General features: G+C 35.2%; 1 protein-coding gene across 8 annotated transcripts in view; it reads left to right on the top strand.

Moving 5' to 3' along the window:
* SIPA1L2 (signal induced proliferation associated 1 like 2) overlaps nt 1-17,940 on the top strand; it is a 151,891-nt gene that overhangs the window by 79,880 nt on the left and 54,071 nt on the right. For 5 of the 8 annotated variants that reach the window (XM_056343722.1, XM_056343721.1, XM_056343723.1 and 2 more), the window contains 4 exons: nt 5,800-5,903; nt 8,662-8,739; nt 12,452-12,609; nt 14,130-14,706. In XM_056343722.1, coding sequence (XP_056199697.1) covers nt 5,800-5,903; nt 8,662-8,739; nt 12,452-12,609; nt 14,130-14,706 — 917 coding nt within the window. The remainder of the gene's footprint in view (nt 1-5,799; nt 5,904-8,661; nt 8,740-12,451; nt 12,610-14,129; nt 14,707-17,940) is intronic. The other 3 variants (XM_056343725.1, XM_056343726.1, XM_056343727.1) reach the window with 1 other exon arrangement.

Below are 17,940 nucleotides of genomic sequence, written 5' to 3'. Positions count from 1 at the left end.
CAACATACATATTGATGTTTATATTGAGTAGCAATCAAGTTTTCTTAGTTTTCTAGGTTCTCACACATGTACAGTAAGCATGTTATCATTCAGCAGCTGGTAAACATTCATCTGCCTATGCACTGTGTCATTACTACCATTTCCTCAGATCTTTCAGTTTCCCTAAGTGCAATAGTATAATAATTTCATTGTACAAATTTGTTGGGGTTTGTAGCAAAAATAGGAAAAGTATTGCTGTTATAAAGTCAGTGATATGTTAACACACTTTTTTTATTATCACTGCTTTTCACTGCCCTTAAATTTTTCTTAACTCTTCGTTACTTTAATGTATTTTTAACAGAATTTTGACAACTGATCACTACGAGCTGTGATCTAAGGATATCTAAGTATTTGTCTACTTTATTGTAACATACTATTTTTATAAAGACTAGATACAAGGAAGAAATTTTTTATGATGAAGGTCGTGAAACACTAGAACAGGTTGCCCAGAGAGATGGTAGATATCCCCATCCCTGGAAACATTGAAAGTCAGGTTGGACAGGGCTCTGAGCAACTTGATCAGGTTGAAGATGTTTTAATGTTTTACTGATGTTGTATGCCATTAATGATATCGGCCTGTCATATGTTCTTATAGTTTGGAACACACAGAATGTAATTAGGAGAGTTCACAAAGATGCAGTCTTCAGTTTTATATAAAATGTAAAATACTGCCTTAATTACCACCTTTTTTTGTGTTATACTTGGGGGTTTTGATATAATGGCACAATGTAATGAATGAATGGTTTAGACTGCTTAAAGAATCAAAGGTATTCGCGAAATATGGTTTTACTATGAATTTGTGGGAGCATGATGTCACAAAGCTTAATGCAAGGTTCACTCTATTACTTATTACATAGATGAAACATACAAAGGAAGGTCGGTTTAGAATCGAGCTAGAATAATTTAGGGACTGAAGATGCAGAAGGGTAAGGGAGACCCTCATATTGAGTCACAAGTTTCAGAGAAGACCCCCTTGCTTTCTAAACACCTGATAGAGCTTAGGTGCAGCTGGGTCCCATTTTAGTCTCAGACTTCTGCAGTGGTTTATGTCTAAAGGTTGTTTAAGGTTTGTTTATTCAGAGTTTAAGGTGGATATTTTAAGGTGGATCACAAGATTTTAGCAGCAATTAATCATTGACTAATTTGACATTTACGAAGGTAATCAATAGGATTTACTGCAATCACAAGAGTAACTTAATTATAGATGGGGTATCTAAATCAATTCACATGCACATGCACACTGACACAAAGAGGTAAATGTATAAAGATGTAGGTATATTGTTGTGGTTTAACCCCAGCTGGCAGCTAAGCAGCTGCTTGCTGACTGCCTGTCCCACCCCCCTGAGTGTGGGGAGGAGATTCGGAAAAAAGCTAAAGCTCATGGGTTGAGGTAAGAACAATTTAATAATAGAAATAAAATAAAATAATATAAATTAAAATAACAACAACTGTAATTAAATGGGGAGAGAGAGGGAGAGGAATAAAAGACAAAAGGAAAGAAAAAGACCCAAGTGATCTGCAATACAATTGCTCACCACTGCTGACCGATGCCCAGCCAGTCCCTGAGCAGCAATCCACAGGCGCCAGCCAGCTCCTCCCAGTTTACATACTCAATGTGATGTTTTATGGTATGGAATATCCCTTTGGCTAGTTCAGGTCAGCTGTTCTGGTTGTGTCCCCTCCCAACTTCTTGCACCCCTCCTGCCTTCTTACTGGAAGGACTGGAGAAACTGAAAATTCCTTGTTGTCTTGCTAAGTAATATTTATACTAACAATAAACATTAATGATGTGTTATCAACATTATTCTTGTACTAAATCCAAATACAGCATTGTACCATCTACTGAGAAGTAAGTTAACTCTATCCTAGCCGAAACCAGGATGTATATAAATGTACCAAGGTACACCTGTTAAAAGCTCCCCTTGAGTTCAGAGAAATGCTCATGTTGAGTGCCTTGGCATTTCTCAACAGGCGAAGGGTTGAGCCTCGAGGAACAGGGGTATCAGCCCAGCTCCTGTCATCAGCTTTCAGCCACTGTCCTCCTAACTTTGCAGACGTGGGGGTTGGCGAGCTCTGAGCAGCATCCCACTCCCACTCCCACCGAGGGAGATGCAGGTTGCAGCCCGCTGCAGCCCAGGAGAGCTCAGGGGGTCTCACTTAGGACCACTCTTACAGGGTTGGAGATGATTGGCTTTAGTCATCTGTAAAATTCCATCCTGGCTGTAATCTGAGTTGGAAATTTTTCAGAATTCCAATGACAATGGTACTGTTCAACTCGGGCTACAATTCATGTCAGGAATGTTCCAAGGCTGTCATGGGATGACTGGTTATCCCTGCTTTCATTCCCCACCTCTGCCAGGCCACAGAAGTTTCTGGTACAGTCAGTGCCGTGCTCCACCTCAGCCAGGCGAGAGCTGCTGGTGCGGTCAAGGGGCGCTTAACTGCCCGACTGGTTAAACAGAGGCCACGGCCTAACGGGGATCCCTGAGATCACTGAGTGGTCCGGGCAAGCGGGGGGAAACGCACAATCACACAGAACAAGTATTACTGCGTGTCATATTCATAACTGGATAATACATTGATCTGACTGCCTGCAGGTTCAGAATACTGTGATAATTTCATCTCTGTTAGCTATGTTTTTGGTAGGCATAATGTCTCAATAATATTTCTTGCTCGGTTTTTGTAGGGTTCCCAATTATTAAGTTTTTCTGTTCTCAAATGTTGACCAGCTGTGGGCTTTTTCTTTAAAATGTTGTTTTTTAAAAACAATTGGTCTATTTATTCAATATTTTGATAAGTAGCTAATTGGTCTATTTCTTATGGAATATAGAATGTAGAATGTTATGGTGGGTTCGCCTGTCTGGCAGTTAAACCCCAACACAATTCCTTGCTCACTCACCCTTCAGCAAGACGGGGGAGAAAATCAGAAGGGCAAAAGCAAGGAAAAACCTGTGAGTTGACATTAAGACATTTCAATAAGTGAAGGAAAGAAAGGAAAAAACCAAACACCGCCCCCCTGCAATACACACCACCCCCCTGAAATACTCCCAAAAAACCAACCCACCATCACAATAATCAACCAACCAACCAACAAGCTCCCCCCCTGCCGTCACCTGGCCAAAACAAGGGGTGGAAGGGCAATCACTTGCCGCTTACTGTCAGCAGAGTGGGGCCCAGCCAGTCTCTGAGCAACAGCTACCATGGAAAAGCTCCCCCTGCTCCAGTTTCACTGCAGAGCATGATGCTTTATGGTATGGAATATGACAGTTTGAGTCAGCTGTCCTGGCTGCATCCCAGTCCAAACTCTTGCCCACCCCTACCATACCCCGCAAGGTGGGAGGCAGCATGAGAAACAGAAAGCCTCAGTGCTGTGTGAGTGCTGTTCAGCAATCGCTGAAACACTGGCATATCATCAACACTGTTGTAATCACGTATAGAAAACATGGTGCCATAATGGCTGCGATGAAGAAAATTAACTCCATCCAAGCCAAACCCAGTGCAAATGTGAAGAACATGGGGAATATATTAACTACAAACTCTTTTCTACCTTTCTTTAGTGCATTTTTAATGGTGTGCAACTCTAAATCCCCAGGATCAAGAAATAAGAAAATCAGAGGAAACTTTACCAATTCAACACTATATAATTTGTTTAGTACAGGTTTTAAGACCTATCAATCTACCAAAAATTAGGAACGAAAATATTATTGGAACATTAATATTCTCGTTTATAATGTTCAGACTTTAATTATGGATTGTGTCATGGATAAGACTGGATTATGTTGACATTTAATTCCCTTATACCTGTAAAGAGAGAATTGAAGGTAAAAGAAATTGAGGAAACTTTGCAATTTTATACCTATAGATATAGGTATAATAGTAAATAGAAAATAGTAAATAGTGCTGTTTCACTTTTGTTGGTAAAAGGTGCTTTTATGGAAAAAAGCACAAAAAAAAGTTTAGCCAATTTTTCTCAACCTTTGTGAAATAAAACTGATGTTCAGAAAGGAATGAGGTGCAAAATTGTCAGCTCAGATGTATTTTTTATTCCCACCAAAATTTTTAGCAGAGTAATGTTCGTAGTAGCAACCGCTATGTAAATTTAGTCATAGTAGGCCTTAGTAGATGTTCAGTAAAGCATCTGTTGAGTTAGAAGATTTCAGTTTGCTTAGTGTCAGGGACTAAATTTCAGAAGAAAAACTTCCTAAATTTGCTAGCTCATTTCCAAAGTCAAGGTGCTAAATCAAAAGTATTCAGCTAAGTAGGATGTTGCATTAGGAAAACATTGGTTTAAAGGTAAGGAATCTGCCTTTCTGTAATAAGTATTTAAAGGGACTGTTTTGTGCAGTATCTGTTCAAGATAATTTGACTTTATCTATCTAATTGCAAGAGGAGTCAGGGAATAGGGTTGCTGACGTCAGTGTAGTTTAGACAGATATTTGTATTTCACAATACAATTTATTTCATCCTTCTGTCTCTTCAAAACTGTCTTTCTAAAATGCCACAGAAAGGTTATAATGGAATTAGATTTTTAACAAAGGTTTTAAAATAGAAGAGTGCAATAATGTTTGCTTTTTAAGCAACATTTAAGTAAGAAACTTTGATGGAAATTATGCTCCTTATTTTTATGTAACTGTAATTTATATTACATCAGTATTAATACATTTTATTATTGTACAAACATAACTGATGAAGCCAGTTGTAATAGAAATGTGTTCAATATTATATACACGCATAAATATTTTCAGATTTAGTGCTGCAGATTCAGTATGGTTACTGTTGAATTTTACACTCAAAATGTATGTTTATATGCTTCTAACCAGAGAACTAACATGGCTAATCAGTTTCCTTTTGGAATTCAGTTACTACTGAAAACAAAACAAAACCCCAAAACCTTAACCAGTGTGTGGAAGACAGTGCTTGAGAATGCTTATTGGTGTAGAGAGTATACAACTATATTAAAAATAAATGGATGAACATGGAAAAAGAGAAGAAAGATTGATAGTTTTCTTGACTCAATAGGGTGTTCCCAACCTCCTGCATTAAAGTTAATTGTATCTGCTTAAATAATCCATGCATATTAAAGGTGAATTAAAAGGATTAATTTGTGACTGCAGAGTAAACCTCCTCTCTTTGACTGTAGACATTCTGAAATACTGTCTATTAATAATAAATATTATTTTATTTATTTTATAGATATAAATAAAAGAAAATATTAAGTCATATCTTATATGAAAATTATTTTAATAATTGTTTAAGAATCTGAAAATTCCTGATAAAATATTTGACATTGTACTACAGTGCATCATGTACGTATTTTGTGTTTAAAAAATGTCTAATCTGCAGTATGTGTTTTAATGTCAGATTTGAAGTAGTATGGTCAGATTATTTTTTGGTAAAGTATGAGATTAGTCAGTTGTCCTTATTAACATTTTAAATAATGAAAATATATATTATATAAAACTATACTCAAGTAGCTAAGTGTTTGTTCTTTTTTTTTTTTTCATGAAATGTCAATATATTCAAAATTAGATCATTTTGGCCTCATAGACAGCAAACTCTGGGGAATTTCTTGCAGGACCCTTCTATGTCATAACATGAAACTAAAGAGTAGAGCTTGAGCTGATGCAAACTGTTTGTGCTATATTGAAAAAAGTTTTAAATTGCATTAATAGATTTAAATTGTAGCATGCAGAGTGGTGTCCTAAACAGCAGTATGAATGTTCTGTTTTTCTGACCTTTTGCAATTAAATTAATTTTCAGCTGATTCAACAGGAACTCATTCCCTCTATACTACCTATAAAGATTATGAATTAATGTTTCATGTATCAACAATGCTTCCATACATGCCCAGTAACAGGCAACAGGTATGTTTTTGAACTTTTCATTGTAATTTTACATTATAAATATTTGACATTGAGGGGTTTTTTAAAGTAATATTGATATAAACCTGAATTGTTCTATATGAAGCATGACTCAACTCTTTTTTTTTTTTTTTTTTTCCTCCTTGAAATATTGTAAGGTATTAGAAATCTCATAGGATTTTTGTACTATATAATTCAGGAAGTTACCCTATCTCCCCCATTTCATGATATTATGAAAAGGTAATGTTGCCTGTGGTGAATGAGTTAATTTGAATTTGGACCGAATTTATATCTGATCTGTGTTTTAAATATTGAATTGAATGAAGCTTAAAAATAGTCTTATGGTTAAAATAAGCATGTAATAAGATTTTTAGAACGATTTCACTTAATCCTTGTTATATTACAGATCTTGACATTTTTATTAATGTGTCAGCTTAGTAATAAATGCTTAACTGTATCCTTCAAGGTGTCTGCTTATGAAGACAGAAAACTGCAATGCACTTATTTCTGGAGAATTCCTTTTGCTTATATAATAATTGAGAATAGCTTTAAAGCATTAAGGATGGCTAAAAAACAGCACAGCATTCAAAGTGTGCGGTGCACCAGTAAGGTTACTCTGTCTTGCCTGTCTCAGATATTTTTTGCAACTGAATTAAAAAGTACAAGCGCATTTAGTATAATATATCAACGTGAACAATTAAAAAACCCTAGCAGAATTGCTTATAGGTCAGACTGATGATAGTTCATGACTTTCTGTGCTGCTACTACTATGCATTTTTCTAGCTCTGGAGAAATAAGTGTTGGGTTTATTTAGTTAGGTTTAGAATATTCTCTCATTGCCATGCAAGATACACGGATTTCAGGCATTTTGGAAGGTTGTAATGAAATAAAGATGCTATCTCACTTTCTTTTTCAACAGCGTACAAAAGATGGTTACTGATTGTTGAATCATATGTGAGTTGTGTCTTTCATGTCTACCCTATCAATAGGTCTTGTGGGAAGAAAAAGAGATGTGTCAAGGCAGCAAGAAAAAGATAAAAGAAAGTGATTAAAATTCTTGAGAAAGCATGTATGAAAATCAAAATGGAAGAAAATATATGATGTATTTATGTATTATAAATAGTGCATAATGTTCTGAACTGTCTGAAGAACTGTTTCAAGTGAACAGTTAAGACAACTGCAAATTTTACTCCATTATGCTTAGGATTTAGATATGGTTTATAGAAACCAAATTAGGAATTAAAAGACAGAAACTCTTCACCATATGAATAATATGAATGTTTAGATGACTCATGTCTTAAAATGTGTGGCTGTCAAGAGACAGAATGTTCAGCTGTATCAGCTTTATCATACACTCGGCTGTGCCAGTAGCTAGTAATCAAGGTATCAGATCATCATCACTGATTGGAGATTGTTCCACTTCTCTAAACTTTCACTTACATCTTACTACAATACAGAATTAATTTAATAAACACACTAGGGTTGTTGTGTCTGTAATCAGTCATAACAATCTTTGACTTAAAAGCACATGTAAATAGGGAAAACTGTACACTGTTAAGAAGATACAAGACACTGAATGAGCATGCCTTAGAAGGTAAAACCCAATATTTTCATAGCTAATCACAGGCACTGACAGTAAATAAGGCCTTACTTGGAGTTTAGTACTTTTATTGTTGTCTTTCATGACTTTCCCTTGTTTGTAAGAACAGGATATCCTCTTGCCATGATCCACTACTTTTCATAATTGTTTGCTGTTTGTCAGCTTCGCTGCTGTGTTGCTCAGCCACCCCTTGTTACTGTCCTTTCACTTGTTCCTGTGCCTTCCTTCCATTCTTATCAGTTCCTTATCTGTCTTTCTTTATAGTCAGGTGCCAATTCTTGTGTACAGCAAAATATTCGAATTTTAACTCCATGGTTTTCCCCAGCAACAAGCACTCCTTTCCACAGTGTTTTAGTAAGCTCTCATCATTGTCACTTTATCAGGTTCAATATTTAGTAGGAACACCATGTGTTGTTATTCATGGTTTTCTTGGGATCAAAATAATGTGGCAGTTTTCCACGTTCAAGTACTACGCCTATCTGAAGATCCACCACATTATTTTTTTATTATTAGGTGCTAGGATCTAGCAGTATTTACACAGCATGGACACTGTCTTAATAAAATACGACAAGTGCACCCAAATGACCAGAATTTAGCCAGCCTTAATGTGCAAAAGGGATCTATAATCATTGCTTAATTTTCTTCTATTACTGTTTAGTTCCAAAATACATACTGAAGTGTGGAAAGTATCAACAGTGTTATTTCTCACAAGCAAGGATGAAATTCGAATAGGTCTTTTTCCCTGAGGCATTTTAGATGCTGAAGACCACAGATGCAGTTGCATCAGTTGTGTTCAAGACAGAGAGACTTACAGGTGCTGTGGAATATGAATGTTGTTTGTCTCTTTTCAGGGTTTGGCTCACTGACTCTGTACACCCAAGTAACTTAGGGACCATGGTAATTTTCCTTGTAGGTTATGTTAGCAATGAAGACCCCCATTCAATAGTTATTGTTTGCTAGCATATTGTGTATGTACTGGCAATGAGGTTATTGCATCCTATCCCGACGTCCCTTGTTTGGTAATGACTGGGCAAGGTATTGAGTCACTCTTCATCATCTAGGACTACAGCCTTCAATGAGCAAGCACTAAGCGTTGCTTATATTCCAAATACCTGTGAGCCAAAAATAGGCCACACCAGAATTGTTTGTTGCTTCTTCCAGGACATAACTACGCCCTGCTTGGTCCCTGATCAGGACATCCCTCTAGTTTTAGAGCCAGCAGGAGATCCAAAGAGCAAGGTAATTTTCACTTTGGCTGCAACATAGGCTGGGAACTTTCAAGTCAGCTGCTCCTTCCCTAGGACAGAAAAGACTACCAGCCCTGGTGTGGCCAGTTCCTTTTCCTTTACTGGCCATTTCTTCAAATCATAGCTCAAGGCCTTTCCCCTTTAAACTTTACCTTTGTGATGTCCCTTTCCAAATCATTCCCTTGCAAATTTCCCGTTCACACATTTGCAGTCTGCTTGCGTACACATAGTCAGACCCAATTAATCCAGATCAGTTCAAATAATCAGTTTTCACCAGGTTTAATGAAAACCTGAAAATGAAACAGATATGCAATAATGAAATAAGCTTGTTGAATATAAGCTACTGTTAAAATAGTTGGGATAACAAGATGTGGTTATACCAAACTCGGTTTAACCAGATCTGATGAAATATCTTTTGCCGTTTGTTTCTGGTTTTGGTACTGGTTAAGAACACAAAGTTAAAGTAAAACTTTGAAACCACTTATTTTAGATATGTATTAAAATAATTTTGAAGATTTACTTGTTTGACTCTTAACATTTTATTATGTAATTGAGTGAAGAATATATTTCACTGCTATTTCAACAAGAATTCCTTGTTATTTCGCAGTTTGACTAGGCATTTAAAATTCCACAGAAGTGGGTAGATTTTTATGGATGGACATAACCTGTAAATAAGCTAAGTTTTAAGACGGTAGTTTTCTTCAGAGATGCATATCTGAAAATTAAGAATTGAGTCATTTTAATTTCAGAATTAATATAGTAGCTATTACTTGGTATAAATAATTTTAATTTAATGGATTCTGCCTTTCTAACATGTTTTCCTTACCAGTCTCCCCTTTGCATGTTTTGTGGTCTTACATAAAACGTCACTGATGTCCTCTTGGCTGCCTATAGTACTTGATTTGGTTCATTTTCAAGTTCTACCATGCCAATTTAGACTGCTAACTAGAATGATGTCAGAGTGTGTTTGATGTCTCCCTGTTGTAAGTAACCCTCTGTAATCTGTGCACCCTGTTGAGAGTTCTTACTGTGCTCTGCATTGGTATGAGACTCTTCAGAGTATGTTAGAAAGGCAGCTAAAAATAAGGATTAATAATACAACAACCCTCAAAACTCCAAACCTGAGCAGACCTCAAAATGGGAGAGGAAGGGGAAACTGAGAACCTAAAAAACCCCACCACCTTGTAGGTCAAAGTTGGGAGGAAAATCTAGGTTATGGAATGGAAACTAGAGAAGGGTTTCTTACAAATCGTTTTGCTTAGTTCCGGTTTCCTTCAATTCCTTTTTCATTTTCAGTATGCTATCCTTATCTCACATTTCCTAGGCAAGTATGTGTTCCCTCCTTCTTCTCAGTGCTTTATTCTTTTCCTATTACTTTATCCTATCCAGAGCACTTCTTTCCATGTTCCAGATCACCCCAGTTTACTTCTCTCCCTTTCCGAAGTTCTTTGCTTTATGATACTCTGTGCACAGCCACAACTGTGCTTTGCCTTTGCATTGTGTTGAAGTTCACTGACCACTTATGCATGACAGTTATTTGTAACAGTGTTACACTGATTTTATTTTAAAATGTTGAAGAAGTCACTAAGATCTCTGCAAGGTTGGTAAGGTTCTTAAAAATTATGACATGGCTTCCTGTTTCCTATTTTTGTGCCTCTTTAGAGGTTTAAACACTTGAAAAAAAGTTTAGGGACAGAATATGGGAACTGCCATAATTTTGAAAATACGATTTTTTCTAGTAACATTTCAAACATTTCTAAAACTTACCTTTTATGAATTGACTGCTGTTCTTTCTTAAGCAAACTATGATGGCAAGCAGAACCTCACAAAGAGTTCTACAAAGGCAGAAAATATTCTTGAAAACAGTGATTGTCTTGAGAAATACATACAACTTTAAACAGGGTGTTGCTTTCTAATTTTTGTAATTTTGCTCTGGGGAAATGTTTAGGCAAAGGCATGAACCACTATAGCAAGAATAATTGGGCAGTTAAGTTATATAACAAAAGCTGAAATGAATCACCTTGTACCTCATAATTGGAAGGTTTCTTACAAATTTAACTGTGGTGTAAATTCCAACCTGTGAGATGATAATAACCTCTAAATATGAACTTGTGGTTCACTACTATGATCTAATTGTATGGTTCACTAGCTCAGCAAATTAAAGTATACCTGACACACTTGGTTCTGTGATCAGTTCCACACAGTCTACTTCTACTCTAATTTGTATGCAAGAGTATGTATAATTAAATTGCTCGAAGAGCCGGTTATTCTTATTTTAGGCTTAAAGACCTGAAAAATTCATTGACCCACATGAATCATACCAAATATTATTTTCTGTTCTTATATCTGTTTTAAAGTTTCATCAGAAGTCTTATTTCTTTAATCTGAATTTGGGATTTGGGTTATGTTTAAAATAATATGGATATACTGAGTGCTTTAAAATTGTGGCTTTGGCCCTTCTTACTACCTTTAGCATGCCATTCTTCATGTTATTTTTGAGAGATACAATGAAGCGTATGTAGGGGTCTTAGGCTCTAGCATGTGTAACTGCTTTTTTTGTTGGTAGCTGAAATACTAACCGTTAGCGGAACTGGGAAAATACAAGCAAGAACTCTTTTAATAGAAAGATTATGTTCTTCAAAATCAGACCGATAGAGAAATTGTTACTTATTCTGTTGGAAAAGTTTTCCAATAGATTTATTCTTGTATCCTTTTAGTTACACATGAGCTAAGATAAAGCTTTAAGTGTCTGTATGCTATCAGTTGGCAATGCAAGGTCTTTGGCAGACTTTGGGTGGGTATTTAAAATGTAGCTCTTTTTTCCATCTAGTAATGTACATGGATGTTTTATAAGCAAAGGTATTTAAGAAAAAAGTATTAAAAAAATTGAGGGGTGCAATATACTTCCATGAGGAAAATGAACATTTTATTATGTTATTTTGTTGGGGTTTTTAGAGGGGTAGAGAGAGAAGTCATCTCTTATTGCTGGACACGTTTTATAGTTTTTATTAAGTTTTAGCCTGTAACAATGATTTAGTACTTTAAATTACTCCTTAATTATATTTTGATGATAAAAGCTACCAATTAGAAGAATAAGATTTTATTTAATGAGTTTCTAATAGCTACTGTTTCTCCATGAGTCTCAGCTTTGTTCCTCAAGTATGCAGTTGTTAAAATTCCTGATAAGTATTCATGATAATCTATTTTTAAAAAAATAAAGATCATAACTTTAAGAAATATGTTTAATAAAAATACAACATGGAAAAGGAGGGTTTATTGAGAAAGGAAAGTGATATTGTATTTTTCATATAGAAGCAAATACTACATTGTGAAGAGGGAACTGAGTAGTGAGAAATGTCAAGTGATGTAACTTTATTTTTTTATTACTGAAGTGATACACTGAAGTAAGAGACATGTATTTCTCATAGAATAAAAAAGAAATCAGTAGAAACTAGGCAGAGCTAGTGTGGGGGTGCAATAGAACTCACCAGAATTTTTGTGAACTTAGCCCATTTTCCTTTCCCTATCTTTTTGTAGTTCAGTCTGATATCCTTTATCTGTAGCTAACCAGGATATGATTAATTAAAAGTTATTTCTAAAAATTTAAGCTTAATTTGTTTTGGTTTGGGATTTTTTTTTTTTCTAAAATGAAGAAATTGTGATTTTTTTAATAACTAATTTTTCAATGCATATTTCTTGTCTAGCTGCTAAGGAAAAGGCATATAGGAAATGACATAGTTACCATTGTCTTCCAAGAGCCAGGAGCACTTCCTTTTACTCCAAAAAACATTCGTTCCCACTTTCAACATGTATTTGTCATAGTCAAAGTGCATAATCCTTGCACTGAAAATGTGTGCTATAGGTGAGTAGAGCCTTAACTATGTAAGTTTGCTATTAAGACTGCAATGGAACTGCCTTTTCTAATGGTTTTGTATTTCCTGGAGTTATTACGTATACAGGTTTAAGATTTCTGCGGTTTTGTGTGTTTGAAATCCCAAGGTCTCCCTTGCACACATCTAGAGTTATGGGAAACGGTTTGTAAACTTAAATGGGTATATGGAGAATTCTGTGTTGCTGATTTATCGGCATAAAATGGGGATATAACAGGTTAGTGAAAATAAGATTTGCAGGCATAATCATAGAAATTCATTTAGAATTTGTATTTCACATTTCCTTTTTCAAAGAAAGTGATTTAAAATTAAGTATTTTAGAAGGCTATTAACCTGTATAATCCCTGTGTATGACAATATGACACTGGGATGAGTCATGGCCCCTAAGCACATGCATAAAGGACATTTGGGGAGTATTAAAACATCTCAAATTTCAGATGATCTTAACTCTCACATGTAAGTTACTGTATCATGAATTCTAGCAAGGTAACTGGGGTTAAAGTATAGTTCTGAACTGATTGGGAATTGTGCCAATATTGATAAGGACTTGAAGCATAATGGTCTAGGTTTAGCAGGTAAAAATGTTATTTATTCATTATTTAGGATGAAATTAAAGTACATCATGAGGCCAAGTCATATTACTGTCTTTTAGAACTTAAGCTATCTTTTAGTAAAAACTTGATCGTTTTATCAGTAGCTCTTTTGTGTTTAATAATACATGACATTTCGTAAGTTACATTTTTCTTATTACTAAATTATATCTGTTTATCGTTCAAAATGTGACTGCATTTCAGTCATGCTAACAGTAGTTGTATGTAGTTTGCACAGTATTTTAAAATCCTTTTTCAGTTGAAATACTTTATGTAGATATCAATTGTGAGTATAATTTTATTAATGACAAAATACTCCTATTTTTCTGTGAACTGTCTATATCAAGAATTGCAGGTATTTTGAAATTTGGTGAACGTAGAGTAGGAAACTTAAACAGGTGCAGGCTGTTCCCATTATAGACACATTTGACACCAATACTTTTTCTTTGTCTTCACACTTCATTGTAGCAAATTGAGGATTAAAATCTGTTTCTGTATTTCTTAGTTTTAAGATCACAAAACTGAGTGACAGCTGAAAACAGTAGTCAGACTTACACCAAAAGAAGAATTTAAAAAATACTTCTCTCATTTATGTCTCACAAAGCATTTTTATATGTATTCCATTAAAGAAAGGAGACAGTCACACCCTAAGAAGTCATCCTTGATATTTTTTTGTTAGTAAGATACAACCATAATGTCTTTTATACATTTAAAAGAAAAAAGCCATTTAAAAACAGGCAAGCCCATCGATTTTCTTTGGTATATTTAAAATGTCTGAAAATTGACATGTCAAAGCTAAACCAAACTGTGTAAATAGACTGCACAGATCACAGTTCTGCTTATCATCTGATCTTTTTTTTTTTAGGAATTAACCACTGTATTTTTTTTCTTTCTGTTTCCAGTGTTGGTGTTTCACGATCAAAAGATGTACCTGCATTTGGTCCACCTATTCCTAAAGGAGTTACCTTCCCCAAGTCTGCAGTCTTTAGGGACTTCCTCTTAGCCAAAGTTATTAATGCTGAAAATGCGGCACATAAATCAGAAAAATTTCGAGCCATGGCCACAAGGACACGTCAAGAATACTTGAAAGATCTGGCAGAAAATTTTGTTACCACAGCTACAGTGGATACTTCAGCAAAGTTTAGCTTTATTACTTTAGGGGCAAAAAAAAAGGAAAAAGTGAAACCAAGGAAAGATGCACATCTATTCAGTGTTGGAGCAATTATGTGGAATGTGATTGCACGAGATTTTGGCCAGTCTGCTGACATTGAATGTCTTCTTGGAATCTCCAATGAGTTTATCATGTTGATTGAAAAGGAATCAAAAAATGTTGTTTTTAACTGCTCCTGCAGAGATGTTATTGGATGGACATCTGGATTAATGAGCATCAAAATATTTTATGAAAGAGGAGAATGTATTCTTCTGTCGGCAGCAGATAATTGTACTGAAGACATCAGAGAAATTGTTCAAAGACTTGAAGTAAGTACAGTTTCTAAACTGAAATCCCAAAATTTTTATGAAGAGTTACTTACATCTCCTTTGAGATACAATAAAAAATGTCCTACGTTTATATTTTGGGAGTGTTTTCAGTCCTCAGAGAGCATTACAAACAATAATCCTCACAACAGCATATGAGAGGAGTGTTGTCAACCCATTTTCAAGGATGAGGAATCTGGTACCAATAATCTGATAGACGTGCCCAAGACCATGGATGGTTTCAGTGTCAAAATCAGAATTGAAAAGCTAAGCTTTTGTCTTCTCTTGCTATAGACTCTTCTTAAATCACAGCTTTGTTCATAGAAATACACCTTAATTTAAAAATATACTCACTTCGACTTTTAATAATAACCCATGTGAGTATTAGCAGAAGAATTTGTGTCAGTGATTCTGTTGATTTGTTCCTTTGTACTGAGCAACTGCATGAAGTAAAGAAAACTATTACCAATTAATGCCAGTTTTTACAGTTGACTGGATAAAGTTTTTCAGATGCCTGATGACCCTGTTAGCACAACTGTCCTGTAACTATTTCAGTCAGTACAAATGAACTGACAGGAACTCCAAGGTAAACGTGCTGATGCATCTACTTCATGTGGTTACACTTCACCCTTTGATCTTAATTTAAGTTATCTAGATGGTCTCAATTTTGTTTATATTAGAAAGCCCAGTACTGAAAAGAAATCATTATGCTTACCATTTTCACACTGGAACAGTCAGATTGCAGCTGATGTTTTAGGGCCTCTGCAGTTCTGCAGTCACTTTTAACATTGCTCAATTTCATGCTCTAAATAATCACCTTTTTCTTCGAAAGTACAATTACTCTTTCAACAGATGAATGTCTTCTTGCCACTGTTACATCATCCTTTTCATTGATGTTTTCAGTTTCACTTTCCTTAGATATTTTCTTTTAGAAAAATAGTTTACATGTAGTTCAGTCCTCTTAAGTATTGCTAAATGACAATATGAATTGAAAAAACAGATGGAAAAGAAGATTCAGAGTTCTAGGGAAAAATTCTGTCATCAGTGACAACAATTTCTTTTGCTGTTTTTCACTTACTCAGTTTTACAAAACATGGAAATAGCCTAGTTGCTGAGGATAGATCTTTAAAATTCAGTAATTAAGAACATATAATGAAATGATTATGTGTATTTACTTGAATACTTCCTCTGTTTTTATGGTCAAATTTGGGGTTAAATAATGACAAATTGGCTTTAGGCCTCAAAAATTTAGCATGAGTTACTGCCAAGTTAACCCAAACATTAACTTCAAGTATGTATTGCAATGAACTCTGGCTGCCTTCTCTCTTTCACTGCCATCTATCCAACTTTCACATTGCTTAAAAGAATTAGCTGTCATTACTTGTTTTAAAACTTTTTTCATCTCTGTTTCTTACCTCATATTTTTCTCCCTTTTTGCTGCTTTTCTCTCTCTTTTGAAAGCTGAGTATTTATGATATTCCCTAGTTCTTTTATGATGGTGAATGCTTTCTAAAGTACTTATATACATTTTGATATAGACGCTTAGAGGTGACCATTACAAGGACTAAGAAGTATTTAAAACTCAGATTCTACACTTAATGTGCTTAATTCAAAAACCTTTTAAGTGACTCAGAACACAGCCAGGGTCGACAACCACAGGTGCCAGCAGATGCTAAAGATGAAAGCTCAAAGGGTGAAATAATATCAAGCTTCAGTGACCAGATGGTTAACCCTTTTCAGTCACTAGTAAAAGCATTAAAACCAGTGAGTAAAATGTTGCAGTTACTAAATGAGACTGTCAAAGAAATAACTACATTTTATTGCCTGGGTTTAAATCATGCAGATGAATAGAAAACGTATCGCAATATCCAGATTAATCAAAGATGTAAACAGCTGAGACTGTGATTTTGCTTTGAACCAAAAGAATCAGTTTGGGACTATAAAAAGAGCTAGGATTTGTCAACCTAGAGTCAGATCTGTATTTGTGGGGGAGAATATCTAGTGATATAAAGTAGAAAGAGCAGCAAAAGCAAACTATAGATTAACTTGGCAGGCTGTGTTTGAAGGCAGAAAAAGCAGTTGTTCTGAGCTTTAGGATAACAGAGAATGGCAGAGTGATACAAGATTAAATGAAAACCCTGAAGGGATCTTTAGACAAGAATCTGAGTAGACAAAATTTCCATAGAAGTGTGTATACTAAAAAAAACTTTTCCTTCTTCCTGGGACTTGGAAGATCTCTGTCTTTTAATTTTATCTGAATTAAGTGCATTCAGAGAAGAGAGTTCTTAGTTCATGCACATGAACATTCACATGTTCAGTGAGATGGCAATCAAGTAAGCAGAATGACCTATTTTGAAGTGGAGCAGCACTATGTTTTATGTGACATTGCTATGTAAAATTTAGTGTCACCTTTTAGGTGATATACTTGTGGAGGACTTGATCTCCTGGGATCCCTTCCATTGGAACAGATGAATCTTTGGCAGGAGTGTTTATCTTCCTTCTCTTATAACCTTTGAATATTTAACTAACTTGAAGAAGAGATTTTGAGTGCTCTGAGTTGGGAAAATCTATATACTTCAACTGGTGCATTCATCTGCAGTATTCTGTGATGTGACATAATGACAAAGAGGTGTCTGTCCCCGCAGAGTATGGCATAGTTTCTTAGCGATAAAATTCTGTCCCTCAACTGGGCTTCTGACTATAATTGTGTGTTGCTCTTTTCACTGCATGACTAAATATTGTCTGTATCTTAGAAACTTGTGAGAGAAGTGTAGGGAAACTAATGAAGGATGAAAATTTCATTTTTCACTTATCTAGTTCATAAATTACGAAATTCTTGTTGAAAATTAGTCATGATTGAAAATGTACCTCAGAGCTGGGAAAAAAAAGAGTTAAAGCTTAGTTCTTTGAGCATGCCATATAGCTCTAATACTATATGCATGGTTATAAACACAACAGAAAATTCGGTTAAAAATGGAAATCTTCTAAAAGATTCCATAAACTCAGGGCTGAATATGGCAAAAAAAATAGCTGCTTATTTTCATAGGAAGACACAGAACATGATTTTGTAAACAAAACCTCCCGAGTCCCTTTTAGACATCTCAGGAATGACTTTCACATTTAAACTTCAAAACGTACATCTTCAGAAAGAACTGGAGGGTTTATGAAGTCAAGTGCTACAATTTAAGTAGCCCAAAGTTGTTAGGCAATGATTCTCAGAATATCAGATCCTTGCAA

This window comes from Falco biarmicus, chromosome 6 (assembly GCF_023638135.1).
Source record: "Falco biarmicus isolate bFalBia1 chromosome 6, bFalBia1.pri, whole genome shotgun sequence".
NCBI lineage: Eukaryota > Metazoa > Chordata > Aves > Falconiformes > Falconidae > Falco > Falco biarmicus.
Note: the sequence above shows the minus strand (reverse complement) of the source record. Positions and strands in the feature narration are given on the sequence as shown.